Source organism: Manihot esculenta, chromosome 5 (genome assembly GCF_001659605.2).
Source record: "Manihot esculenta cultivar AM560-2 chromosome 5, M.esculenta_v8, whole genome shotgun sequence".
Lineage (NCBI taxonomy): Eukaryota > Viridiplantae > Streptophyta > Magnoliopsida > Malpighiales > Euphorbiaceae > Manihot > Manihot esculenta.
The window spans coordinates 1,294,428-1,308,613 of record NC_035165.2 but is presented as its reverse complement, the minus strand read 5'-3'; the positions used below and the strand labels follow the sequence as shown (position 1 = coordinate 1,308,613).

Here is a 14,186-nt window from a genome sequence, read left to right as displayed (position 1 = left end):
TGCTTTTCTTTACAAATATTTCAGGGGAAGTACCTCTTCAGATGCTGGATATTCCAGGCGTGAGGCTCAGGGTTTCCCTGCATATCTTCAATTCGGTATACTCCTGGCCTGACTACTTTTGCTATCCTGAATGGGCCCTCCCAGGTCGGTGCCAACTTGCCCACTGCCGCTCTTTTTCCCGTAGCCTCCAAGTTTCTTAGGGCCAAGTCCCCCACCTTTAGACTTCTTTCCCTGACCCTTTGGTTGTAATAACGGGCTGCCCGTTGTTGATAAGCAGCAGTTCGGACTTGAGCTTCCTCCCTAATTTCTTCGAGAGCGTCCAAGTTGTTCCTTAACTTGTCGTCGTTAGTGTTCTCGTTAGCAAATTGGACTCGATGAGTGGGGACTTGCAGCTCGACTGGGACTACGGCCTCTGTGCCGAAAGCCAGTGTAAAAGACGTTTCTTTAGTGGACGCTTTGGGGGTAGTTCGGAGTGCCCACAGGATACTGTTGAGCTCTTCCGCCCAGTTCGCCTTTGCCCCATCCAGCCGTTTCTTTAATCCTTGGAGGATAGCTCTATTGGTAACCTCTGTTTGACCATTGGTCTGAGGATGGGCCACTGAAGAGAACTTGTGCCATATGCCCATGTTTGCCGTAAATGCCCTGAAGGCGTTGCAGTCAAATTGCTTGCCATTATCTGAGATGAGCACCCTTGGTATGACAAATCTGCAAATGATATTTCCCCATACAAAGTCTATCATCTTGCGGGCTGTGATTGTGGGGATTGCCTCCGCCTCTGGCTATTTCGAGAAGTACTCCACAGCCACCACTACAAACTTTTTATGTCCTGTGGTTTTGGGAAATGGTCCCAGGATGTCTATTCCCCATTGTGAGAACAGCCACGGGCTGGATATGCTGGACTGAGGAGTGGCTGGGACATTGATGGCGTTGGCAAACCTCTGGCATACGTTGCATTTTCGGACGAACTCTTCTGCTTCTTTTTTAACAGTGGGCCAATAGTATCCTTGCCTGAATATTTTATTGGCCAGCGTTCCTGCCCCTTCGTGAGCTCCACATATTCCTCTGTGTATCTCTTCCATCACTTTTATTGCCTCCTCTGGGCTCACACATCGGAGCCATGGGCTGGACTTTCCCCTTCTGTACAAGGTCCCCCTTACTGATTGGTAATTAGCAGCACGAGCTGCTATCTTTCTTGCTTCATCCTTGTCTTCAGGGAGCTTTCCTTTTTCCAGATATTCCAAGTATGGGGTCATCCAGGTCTGGCTTTGTTCTATCTGCAATACAGTGATTGTATTATTAAAAGCAGGCGTGTTGATGTGTTGTATATACACTTCATCAGGGAGCTGTTCTAATTCTTCCTTCGATAACCGACTAAGTAGGTCTGCTTCCTCATTTTCCTCTCGAGGTATTCTTTGAAATTTGATGGAAACACCCTTGCTCCTGAGCTCGGCTTCTATAGCTTTTACTTCTGTCAGGTAATTCCGCATGGTCGGGTCTCTGGCCTGATATGCCCCAATTACCTGATTAATCACTAGTTGGGAGTCACTATTCACCTCGAGATCGGTTGCCCCTACTTCCATTGCCACCAGCATCCCGTTTATTAGGGCCTCATACTCCGCCACATTATTGGAGGCCTTGAATTCTAGGCGCAAGGCGTAGCAAACCTTAAATTCTTCAGGCCCCTTGAGCATTATTCCAGCGCCACTGCCCCCCGCGCTTGATGCCCCATCTACATATAGCTTCCATTTGAATTCTTGCAAAGGCTCTCCCTCGCTTCCCTTCTCCAACACTTCTGAAGAAGACTCTTCCCGCTTTTCGTTGAATGTACATTCTGCTATGAAGTCGGCAAGGGCTTAAGATTTTATAGCTGTCCGAGGTCGATACTCTAAGCAGTAGGGGCTAATCTCTATGGACCAAGCCAACATCCGGCCTGAGGATTCCGGCCTGTGTAGAATCTTCTTCAGGGGTTGGTCCGTCATCACTATACCTTGATGGCTTTCCAGGTAGACCCTAAACTTTCGAACTGCCAGCAACAGAGCATACGCCACCTTTTCAATGTTCAGGTATCTAGTCTCGGCACCCTTAAGTACCTTACTGACGTAAAATACCGGCTTTTGTTCTCCTTCGTCTACCCTTACCAATACTGCACTAATCGCTTGTTCAGAGGCTGCCAAGTATATCAGGAGTTCCTCTCCTTCCAAGGGGCTGCTGAGCACATGAGGGGAGCTGAGGTAGCTTTTGAGCTCTTTGAAAGCTTCTCGGCAGTCTTCTATCCATTCGAAGTTTGGCACTTTCCTCAACTTCTTGAAGAATGGTAAGCACTTTTCTACCGACCTTGACATGAATTGATTAAGCGCCACTACTCTCCCGGTTAGTCTCTGGACGTCCCTCATACAGGTCGGTTCTGACATATTCAGTATGGCCTCTACCTTCTCCGGATTGGGCTCAATGCCTTTTCCACTCACCATGTACCCCAAGAATTTTCCTCCCCTGATGAAAAAGGCACATTTCGCTGGGTTCAGCTTCATTCTGTACTGATCTAATACTCCGAATACCTCCCTCAAATCTGCCATGTGCTGTTGGAAAGTTAGGCTCTTGACCACCATATCGTCCACATAAACTTCTACGTTTCTGCCGATCTGATTTTTGAAGATCTTGTTCATCAGTCTTTGGTAAGTTGCCCTAGCGTTTTTCAATCGGAAAGGCATGGCTCTATAGCAGTAAGTCCCATCTTCTGTTATGAACGAGGTCTTTTCTTCGTCCAACCTGTCCATTGGGATTTGATGATAACCAGACATTGCATCCAAAGACGACATATAATCAAAACCGGCCGTAGAATCGACCATTTTATTAATATCAGGGAGGGGATAACAATCTTTAGGGCAAGCCTGATTCAGGTCAGTAAAATCTATGCACATCCTATATTTGCCATTGGCTTTTTTGACTAATACATGATTTACTAACCACTGCGGGTACATGACCTCCCTGATAAAGCCTGCCTCTTCTAGCTTCAATACCTCCTCCCTGGTGGCCTGTTGCTTCTCCCTTCCGACTACTCTCTTCTTCTGCTTTACCGATCTAGCTTCGGGGAGGACATTCAACTTGTGCGTCATCACTTTTGGGTCAATCCCGGGCATTTCAGAAGGCTTCCAGGCGAAGCTTGACGCGTGATTTCGGATCAAGGCCATGACCTCGGTTTTCTGCTCTTCGATAAGGCCGGCGTTGAGACTGAAGACATTATCTGTTTCTGCTTCTGATAAGGGAAAAATCTCCAGTTCCCCCACCGGCTCTGTCCTGACCTCTGTTTTCTTGTCTCGGACCTCCAGGACTTCTGAAACCAGCCTTTCCTCTATTGAGCTCGGCTCTGCTACCGTAGCTAGGTACACTGCCCTTGCTTCCTCCTGGTTTCCCCGAACTATTCCCACCCCTGCTTCTGTTGGAAACTTCATTGCCAGATATCTGATACTGGTGACGGCCTCAAAGTCAAACAGTGCAGGTCTTCCTAGGATCACGTTGTAGCTCAGGGGGAGTTTAGCCACCAAGAACACTGCATAATGGGTGCGAGTCCTTGGTGCTTCTCCCAAAGTAAGGGCTAGCTTTACCTTCCCTTCCACCGTCACTGGCGTTCCTCCAATTCCTTTAATCGGGGCCTGATCCCGAACCAGTTGCTCTTCGGGGATTCCCATCTGCTGGAAGACTCGGTAAGGCAGCAGATTCACCTTGATCCCGTCATCCACCAAGATCTTCTTTACCCGGTAATTGTGAATGACAGCTTCAATGACAAGGGCGTCGTCATGGGGCATCTGAACACCCTGGGCATCCTCTGAGGAGAAAGTGATGACCGTTGGAGAGTGTTCGACGACCTGCATGACCTCAGCACTGCTGCTTTCTCCCTCTCTACTCCTCTTTTTCCCCCTTCAGCTCATCCGACCTCCTGTGCCTCCAATGATCATATTGATGGTCCCACTGGACCCATCATTTACGGGGTTAGCTCCCGTTCTTCTCGGCGCTTGGACTGCCGGATTAGGCTGAGGCCTCTGTCCCTCCGGTTTCTTCACGAAATTCTTGAGGTGGCCCCTCTTTATCAACCTCTTGATTTCAGTGATCAACTGAAAACAGTTGTTGGTGTCATGGCCATGAGTTCGATGGTACTGGCAATATTTATCAGGATTTCGCTGATCTGCTTCAGTTCTGATGGGTTTGGGCCATTGTAGGAATTCATTACCCTGGATGGCCATGAGCACTTCGGCTCTTGAGGCATTGAGCGGGGTCGGCTTCTCAGGGACCCATGAGGGCTGCGTTTTCTGTTCCGAGACCCTAGGGGGCAGAGGTCTTGAATCCCTTCGCTCCCAGGGCTGTCTGTAGGGTTCTGGCCTCCTGCCTTGCTTCTTCTCTTGCCGTTCCGGCCTCTTTTCTTCGGGGAGCTTTCCCTTATCCACCGCTCCTCGGGCGAACCTGCTGGTTACCAAGGCATCATCTTGGCTTATATATTTTTCCGCCCTCTTCATCAGCTCTGCTAGTGAGGTGGGAGGCTTCCTACTTAATGAGCCAAAGAACTCTGGTGAGGTCGTCCCCTTCTGCATGGCCTCCACCGCTCTACCCTCATCTAATTCGGGGATTTGTAGGGCCTCCGTATTGAAACGGGCGACATATTCCCGGAGCGATTCATCCCTTCTCTGCCTTACTGTTTCTAGATAGCTCGTCTTCCTATCTGCTGGCACCCCGGCGATGAACCGGCTGATGAAGCGAGTGGCCAGATCTCCAAAGCTTCCAATGCTTCCGGTCTCAAGGCTATTGAACCACGCCCGCGCTGGCCCCGAGAGCGTCGTTGGGAATACCTTGCACGTCAAGGCATCCGACAAAGTTTGCAGCTCCATGAAGGTCTTGTAGTTCATGACATGCTCCCTCGGGTTACCAGCCCCGTCATACGCTGCCATAGAAGGCATCATGAACTTCTTGGGAATGGTCTCCTGCTGCACCTATTTCGAGAAGGGTGAAGAAGTAGGCAGGAAAACCTGATTCTGATCCTTCGTCCCCAGCTCGGCCAGGAGCTGCTCTCTCAGCTTCTGCAGCTTTTGATCTATATTTTCCTCTTCTTGTCTGGGCCTTTTCTCCAAGCGATGTTCTTCCTCCCACGTTTCACTTCCTGTTCTCCCGGCCGTCCCGGCAAAGTAACTATCAGCCTCGTCATTCTCGATCAACTCTCTCACCCTCCTTCCGTGAACTCTAGCTTCTGGCTCTACCTCTCCACCATGTTTCCTGCTTTTCTCCCCTGTTTCTCGGCTGATTGTTTAAGGAGGGTTGAGGGTAGGTTGGTGAGGTTCGTTAGTTTGAGGTTCTTGTATCACTGGTGGTACATTTGTCGGGGTGTTAAGGCCTCGCTGTTGCATTAACTGCCCCAGCCACTGAGCAGTGTTTTGCAGTTGGAGGGCGATGGCTTGGAGGTCCTGGTTGGACAAGGCAGCGGTGGATATATTTCCTGCTAGGCTTGGTGAGGGATTGAAAGGAATGGGTGGTTGATTGTTTGGAGTCGTAGGACTCGAAAAAGAGAACTGCTGCCCCTCCTGGGCAGAGCTCAGGTCATTGGGAATGTTAAGATTGTTGTTTTCGTTATGATTAGTCATCGTGGATCTCAGTGGGTATGTTTTAGAGTGAAACTCCGGTGATGAAAAGATCTCCTTCGTTTCCCACAGACGGCGCCAATTGATGATCTGAGATCCAGAAAATAGGATTTTACAATGGGCTCTGTAAAACTGGAAAAGTCTCTGCTCAGAGGAGAGTATTTCTCCTTTTATATATTTTCTTTTGTCTGCTAGTGACGTGTTAACAGAACGTATATCATTGGACCACCTGTCCCTGCTACGTTGATATGGACGTACGAGGGAATCAGATCTCTGTCCCATGCGTAACGGCCCCTGATTCTCCCCGGGCGCGCATGCGTATGGACCCACATGACGGACGAGTGGGTCTCCCTCTTGATTCCAGACTGGACTGGAAGATAAGTTATGGGCTGAATCCAAGAAGGATCTGTTCATCGGGCCTAAGAGGTTAGGTCGGCCTGATTGAGGAAATTGATTGGAGTCCGATCTGGAGGGGGACGGGCTGGACCAGTCACACGGGGGAGACCTTGGACCCCCTAAATAATGGGATCACGATATAGGCCTGAGCCCAGTCCGGGGTGGAGAAATCCAGCGGTCATCATATAGTAATAATTTTATAAAATTAAGATTTTATAATAAATATATTATTTATAAAATTTAATAATTATTTTTAAGAAAAAAGTTAATGGATATATAATATTTAATAAAATATTTATGAGAAATTGAATAATATATATTATTTGTGTGAGTGTAAAATTTTTTAAGTGATTTCTTAATTTAATTAAAGTGCTATAAATATTTTATATTTTTTAATAATTATTTCGATGAAAAATTTTTTAATTTGTACGAAATTAAAATTTAAAAATTTAATTTTCAAAATAAAGAGATTAATTTATTAATTATATTAAAATTTAAAAATTAAAATATAATTTAGTTAAAAAATAATTATTGAACTAAATTAGATTAAATAAATTAAAATTTGAAAGCTTAGTTTTTATATTTTGATAAAATTTATTAAATTATAAATAGATTTCTCTGGATTTTCATTGGCATTTTCCTCTTCACGAGTTTCTAAGTAGTGGCGAATACGATCTTGGAATTGCCTTGGATTCTAGTTCGGATTTTACCCGTTTTTATTTATGTCAACAAAGTTGATGGGGCTCTTTATGTGGGTTGGGCTGCTTATTGCTGGTTTTCAGATTTATTTTATTGTTGGACCATTATGTAATGGAGTTGCTTCTACTTACTGGATAAGGCTTTTTTCTAAAATGCAACTTTATCTCTTATATACACACATTAATTTCTTTCAAATGATTCTGCTAAATACAAATATTTCGTGTTTGCATCAAACGAAATACCTGCAGAACTTGATTAACTCAAAATGCAACGAGAGAGAGAGAGAGAGAGATAGAGGGAGACTGGTAATTAACGACACAATATAAGAGTTGCCGGATTTAATACAACAGTCAAATATTAAAATCTTATTACCAAGTACAAGTTTGGAAGCAGAACTCATAGCATTACGTGGCATACAGCTAATGCGGCTCCCACCAAATAGGAACTCATGGGCAAGGACATCCTATTTCTGATGCTACTCCAGTTTGCTCAGAGCTGCCAAAGCCACTGTAAGTGCTCTTACTGCTGCTACCATCGGGGCTCATGGGGGAGAAGAATGCCGAGGTAAAATTCTCTACATTTTTTAGCTCAAGCACTTCTTCTTCCAGCATATTAAAATAAGCTTGTAGATCCGCCTGAAAAAAAATAAAAAATCATTATTAAAGCATAATCCCCGAGTTTGCTCACAGAAGGTTTAAGACTGTACAGAAAGATGCAATTTCTTACCTCTGATTGTGTAGCCTCCGCTGCATTATTGTCTACATCAGCGGCAGTCGAGGAAATTAGTATATCAGAAGGGATGCTCCGTTCACCTTCTTTGCAGGCTGATATATCCCAAGTGATTGGACATATTAGTTTGCCATTCACGTAGGTTGACATAGCAGCCATCTCATTTGGATTTTGATCTTCTTGATCAAAACCCAAATAGTAATGTGATTCACCTTCATCACCAGCTGAATCGGTGGTCACATATCCAGTTTCAAAATCAAAAGCTATAAGCTCATTCTGCTCAACTTTGTCATAGGTTGACATAGTAGTCGACTCGTTGAGATTACCAAAATCAGAACCAACATGGATGCTCGGTTCACATTCATCACAAGATGAATTAGTCTTCGTCTCATTGAGGTTTTGAATTTCAAGATCACAATCGCCGTTGTTGATCTTCTCATCTGGCTTTGCCTTCAATTTACAGAGAAGGAAATTCCCCTGCATAGACAAACATCTCCAGTCATAAGCAAATTCTACAGTAAACAATGCTAAAAATGTTTGTAAATTCTACTTGGATGACAACAGAAGAAACAAGTCCTTTACCTGGATAGCCATGGTGGAATTTGAAACAATAAATTCATACTCGTGCATGATCCATTTGGTCCTTTTAGGTTTAGGATGATCTTTTACATGGAATACTAAACTCCTTTTTGTACCAATCTCTTCCTTACTGCGTTTATCTTTTACTTTACGCGGCTTGCCAGTGGGTTTCCAAAACCCTGCCCTGGTTGTTCGATTTGAACGCCGGCTTCGTGAATACTTATAATCACGGGGACAAAAGAAATACCACACTTGATCCTCCGAACCTGTGTCCACCATATCTGCACATCAATATCGTTCATTGAAGCTCATTAAAAAAATCAAACACCATTAGGAAATTAAGAAAAAGATTATAGAAAATATGTGTGTTTACCAGGTAGATCCCACGGCTCGAAGTCACAAACTTTAATCTCCGTGATTGTTGAGTCGTTGTCATCGCAACCAAATATCTTTCGTTTCAAAAAATGATTAACCAGCTCATAATCTGTTGGATGGAATCTATATCCAACCACTGGAGCTATCGTCATATCTGTAAGACGAAAAAGATGAAGTTATAAAGAAGAAACAGCAACATGGTAACAACACCAAAGAAAGATTGACATGTGCAAATAAAGAAAGAGAAAAAATACCCACCAGATGATAAGTTGTGTTTCATTCCTCTTCCCAAAATGGAACTGCAAAGGCTTTGATTGATTTGAGAGAAGGAAGGATTGTTATCTTGGGATAAAATACGAAACAGAGGAAGATGAGTGGCAGAAGCAACAGCAGCAAAGTCGCAGAGCATTAGCTAAGAGCTATGAAGAGAGAAGAGACATTTCGAAGAAGAGAATGTTATGTGTTGGGGAAACGGAGAGGAGGGAAGTGAGAATTTGTAAGTGCAGAAAGTGAAAGTGAATCGGACTAGAGATTATCCATTCAAAACCTTCAAAAAACGTCACTCCTTGGACGACAAGTTTTGGTCTCTACTTCCAGGAGAAGTTGGTAAATAGGTGGGATAAGAGTGGCAAATAGGTGTTTCTGCAGAATGGACCCTACCATCCAAACCGCGTCTAAGTATAATTTTTCATTTTTAATTCAGTTTTGGGGAATAAAATTGACTCACTGTATGTAAGATTCGACTTGCTCCTGAAGTTTGATGTATGCTTCTACAATAATCTGGAATGTTCCTGCAGATAAATTACAATCCAAAGGTATGATATTTTTACCTTGCTATAATCGGGTATGATTTTTCAAATTATATATAAAATTAAAAAAATATTAAAAATTATATATAATAAAAATTTATTTTTAAATTTAAAATGGATGATATGCTTATTTAATCGGTTATATTATTAAATAAATATATTTGACACTTTAAATATCACAGTTAAATTTTTATTAAAAAAATATATGACAATCCATTTCAAAAACCATTTTAAAAAAATCTATTTAAAAAAAATATGACAGTTAAATAATTAGTTTATTGACATATCAATAAGTGTACGACGTTAGTAAATAGCTATTTGAGCAGTGACATGATATATTTTTTAAATATTAAATTTATATTATATTTTTTATATTAAGTTTAATTATTAAAAAATAAATATTTAATATTAAATTTTTTATTTTTAAAAATTAAAATATTATTTTATTATATAAATTACTGGATAATTTTTTTTATAAATTAATTAAAATATATTTAGATTCCATTTAAAATTTCTTTCACTTTTATGCCCCTTTTCCCCCTCTGATGAAAAACAAAATTTATTTTTACAGTTAACAAAAAAGTAAATAAATAAAGTATTTTGCTGTGAAATTATCAGTAACAGTATTTTCAAAACCAGAAAAAAGTTCAATCAATTTGATGCTTATATTGGTGGACTCTTGGAACTGAGAAATGAAAAAAGACAGTTTAAAATTTATTGAATGTTAAATCCCACTAAGTCCATGACCACTGAAGGATAAAAAATAAAATGGAATAAAAGCTTTATTTTCCATCTCTCTTGATGCTCGCCACATGTTCTATGTTGATATGCACTGATGCTAGTTTTCTCTGGCTGTATATATTCTTAGATTATTTAGATTTATTTTTCTGTCTCCTTGTATCTTTACTCTGTTACTATGTCCTCGTTTAATGAAGAATGTAAATATAAATTTAAATAGTGATGATCTGAAATCCAATAGAATAGGGTTTTACAAGGGTTTTGGTATTGAATAATAAAGTTTAAACTTTCTGAGGAGGGGCCTCCCCTTTTATCCATTTTATCTTGCTTGCTGGGGACGTGTAAAGGCCTTTCCAGGATTGGGCCACGCGTCTCTGCCATATAGATTCGGGCGTACGAGGGTATCAGGCGCCTGCCCCATGCGTAACGGCCTCTGATTCTCCTTGTGCGTACGTTCGAACGGATCTGCCAGGCTGTCTGGTGAGTATCATTCTGGATCCTGGGTTGGGCCGAGAGTTGGGCCAGAGAGGAAAGGGTCTGCGATCGCGGACTGGGTCGATCTAAGTGAGGAAGCTTGGTCGAGCCCGGCCCTGAAGGTTGGATGAGCCGGGCCTGTTTTGAGTACCAAGTAGGTGGGCCTTTACTTTGCGGGCTTTAGGTTGTGGCCGAGGCCCTGGACCGGGGTGAAGAAATCCAGCGGTCATCAATTGCCCCTTCACCTTCTCGGTAGTTATTGCTCCAACTGCCGAGGGGGTGAATACCGAGAACCATTATGACCGCGCCTGTTCGTGTTCAGATGCCTTCATAACACCCTTTCATCTTTTTGTCATTGCTCAGTTTTTGAATCCTATCTGCTCTTTCCCCTTTCTGGCTTTTCTCTATTCTCTGTGTTTTCTGCTGTCTTTGCTTTCCTGTCATCATCGTCTGGTCATGCCTTTTCTTTCCTCTTCCATGAATGTCTTTTAAGATTCGGACATCGTTAGCTTAGAGTCTAGCATAACTCTGCCTTGTGCTAAGGCCTTAGGCTCTGAGTATATATATCAGTGCTAGCTCTTCTTCATTCTCAAACCTTCTGTTGGAGCGAGAGATTCTTGTTTTATCTGCGAAGGGTCCATTTGACGCCTTTTTCAAACGGATAGAGGTGAGCTCAAGGTTACATTGCTTTGTTGCCCCGGAGGTTTGCTTTGGTCTTGCATTTGTCATCTTGCTAGAAAATAATTCTAACTTCTCTGTTTTGGAACTTTTCTGCAGTACCTGAGATAAAGATGAGTCAGTTCAAAATTCTTGAGAATTTGAGGTTACCTCTAAGGAGTTTGAACGTTGCTTTAGAGATCCTTCGGTGGGGCGGTCGATGGGTGGGACCATTCGACAAGTTGCTGAAACTACTTTACCCAGGTCGTCTGGCCGGCCTCCTCCTCTGCTTGTTGTCCGGTCTCCAAAGAGGTTCTGGGCTGTTGAAGGGTTTATTCTAACTTTGCCTTCCTTCGAGAGGGAAATTTCCCCGATGTCCATGTTGTCTTCTTTTGATATAAATGGAGGTGGCGAAAATGATCAATTTATTGTCCCCTTTGGTGTGGAGTACTTGTATTATGAGGGGCTGAGATCTGCTGCACTCAGTCAAGCTTCCGTCGATGCCTTCGAATATATGTTCTGTGATCTTCTTGAAGCCATAACTCGAAGACTTATGTTTTTCATGCGTGACATTCGAACAGCATATAATATCTGAGCTTGTTCGAATGTATCGTGCATCACACTTGGGCAACCGAATGTTTGTCCATAGGGGAACAGTGAGAAATGCTTATGGGAATCAACTTATTCAGTTCTCCTATAATAACGAAGCAGGGTTCGGCCGACCTATCGAGCTCGTTTCCCGTATTCAAGAGTTCCTCTGTATCGAAAACTAGGATAATGATAGGTGATAGTGATGTAAACGCAGACGATGTATCTGGTCATGTAAATCCTCTAAGGATAGCTTTTTGTTCTGTAATGTGGGTATTTGTAATGCGCTGTAATGAAACTTTTCTTTTAATGAAATTCTTGTTTTTCATTCATACTTGAGCTGTTCTTCCTTTGTCATGGGTGAAGTACTGAGACTGCTTTCTTCGTAGTTTTATCCAACTAAATTTTGTTTTGCTTTTCTCGAGCTGGACTGACCATATTCGTGAGCTCTTGCTTTTAATCGATGAGCTGAGCTCCGGACTCACTTAGCCAACTGAGCTTTCGGTTAACTTTTTCCGAACTAGACTATCCGACCTGTGAGCTCTGTCTTTACTCGATGAATTGGGCTTTGAGTCTCCTTAGCCAACTGAGCTCTCAAGTTATGTTTCCCGGGTTGGACTAATCGACCTGTGAGCTTTGTCTTTTATTCATGAGTTGGACTCTGAGCCCTCAGCTCTGTACAATTCCGAAGTGCCCTCATCGCTTCTTTCCGATCTCGTAGCCTTTGTTTAATAACGATAAGTCAAATCTTATAACTTTTTAAGTGGTAAGCAGGTCTGACCTTTATCATGCTCCTATCTGCTTGTATGACTTGCCCCTTTATTTCCTCGGTATTTACCATAGGGGTGGTGAAGTGGTAAATTTTTGTAAGTTAAGTTGCACTAACTGGGAAATCCGGGTAGAGCCCTGTCTTTAAGGTTCGGACGAGTTGGGCTTGTATTATGTAACCGGCGAATGGGCTTCTGAATGATGGGCTGTCATCGTGGACCTGGCTCTTGATGGATGTGAATAAGCCCAGCGATCATCTTTTTGCCCCTTTACCTTCTCGCCGGTTATTATCTAACCGTTGAGAGGGAAAACTTCGAGAGTAATTAATGATCGCACCGTTCCAAGACAAAACTGTTCAAATCAATGTTCCGTCTCATTATTGCCTTTCATTTCGACTTCTTTCTGTCTTCTGAAGAAACTAGCTCTCTTCTGCTTTCTGTTGTCCTGCAACTCCTTCTGCTTTTTTCACCCTATTGCATTTTCAGGTACGCTTTTTTGTTCTTCCATGGAAGGTCCAAAGCTCCCCGATGTCGTTAATCTTAGGTCGCATATTACTTCTTCCAACATAACTAAGCACATTTCCCAGAGGCTCTTAGATACTCCTCTGTATCTTATTCGAGCGCCTTTTCAAAACGAAAGGATAGTCCTTCCTAACCCTCCTCCTCCTGGTTTGATGGATCCCCAAAGGGGTCGCTGTATAGTGTTCTTTCTCAAACAGAGGGATTTCGGTCTACCGTTTCCTTTTACCCCTTTCTTTATTGAGGTTTTCGAGTACTTCGGGGTAACCCCTCGGATGTTATCCCCAAATTCTATTTTGTTTCTGTCCTGTTTTGAGTCTATCTGCCTGAGTTGGGGTTTTACCCCCACAGCGTGTCTGTTTGTCACTTTTTTCCGTCTGGTTAGGGCGGTTCAGAATTTTTATTACTTTTCCCCCCGTAGTGGGTTGTCTCTTTTCACGGGCTACAAGGATTCCATAAAGGGATGGGTAGAGAATTTCCTTGTGGCGGAGCTGAAATTAGAGTCCGCCCGATCGTGGGAGGTGGATCTAAGTTGGGAGGAGGTCCATCCGGGTTGCAACGAGCTGCCCCAATTGAGCCTTATTGAGCAGGTGGGGTTGCTTCGACTGACTTCCGTTGAAAGGAAGTATGACGTCGAGAAGTGTATGTTTGTGTCCAATCTTAGGGATATCCGGAACACGGGTATATTGCTTTGTCTAGCGATTCTGTTTCTTCTTTGCTCATGATATCAGAAAGTATGCTGACTCTTTATAATTTCGTGTTTTTTGCAGCTTCTGAGGTTAAAATGGATGACATCAAGTTCCCCAAGAACTTTGTCCTGTCTCGGGATAATATGCAAGCAGTTTTCGACGCTTTTTCGGCTGGGCGTTCGGTGTCTGAGGCTGCGGCGGAGGTGGTTCAAGCTGTTTCCTCCAAAAAGGTTAGCCGACCTCCTGCCAAAGCTTCTTCTCGAGCTTCTAAATCAAGCTCTCGCGGCACCAAATCATGTCGGCCATCTAGCCGTGGTGGATCGAGCTCAACTCTTAAGCCCGCTGAAGGGTCTAAATCTACTCCAGCTTCCTCGGAGGGCGCAAGGAAAACCTCCCTAGCCATTGTGGAGCAGACCCAAGTCGTTGAACAAGTGGAGTTGGGTCTTATCCATTCTCCTGAAGGGGTGTCAGGGGGAAAATCTAAGTCCCCCGTTACTAAAGACAAGGAGGCTTCTGGGACAGGGATGGAGATCATCCTCATAGAGG

At 43.3% G+C, this 14,186-nt stretch overlaps 1 protein-coding gene across 1 annotated transcript; it reads right to left on the bottom strand.

The window, feature by feature from the left end:
* Window positions 1–7,025: 7,025 nt before the first annotated feature.
* LOC110614838 (protein NTM1-like 9) lies at window positions 7,026–9,146 on the bottom strand. The gene is made up of 5 exons (XM_021756516.2): window positions 8,658–9,146; window positions 8,398–8,553; window positions 8,028–8,305; window positions 7,443–7,922; window positions 7,026–7,351 (listed from the first exon to the last, which is right to left on the bottom strand). The coding sequence occupies exons 1-5, from the start codon at window positions 8,806–8,808 to the stop codon at window positions 7,163–7,165; spliced, it is 1,254 nt and encodes a 417-aa protein (XP_021612208.2). The 5' UTR covers window positions 8,809–9,146; the 3' UTR covers window positions 7,026–7,162.
* Between the last annotated feature and the right edge of the window lie 5,040 nt (window positions 9,147–14,186).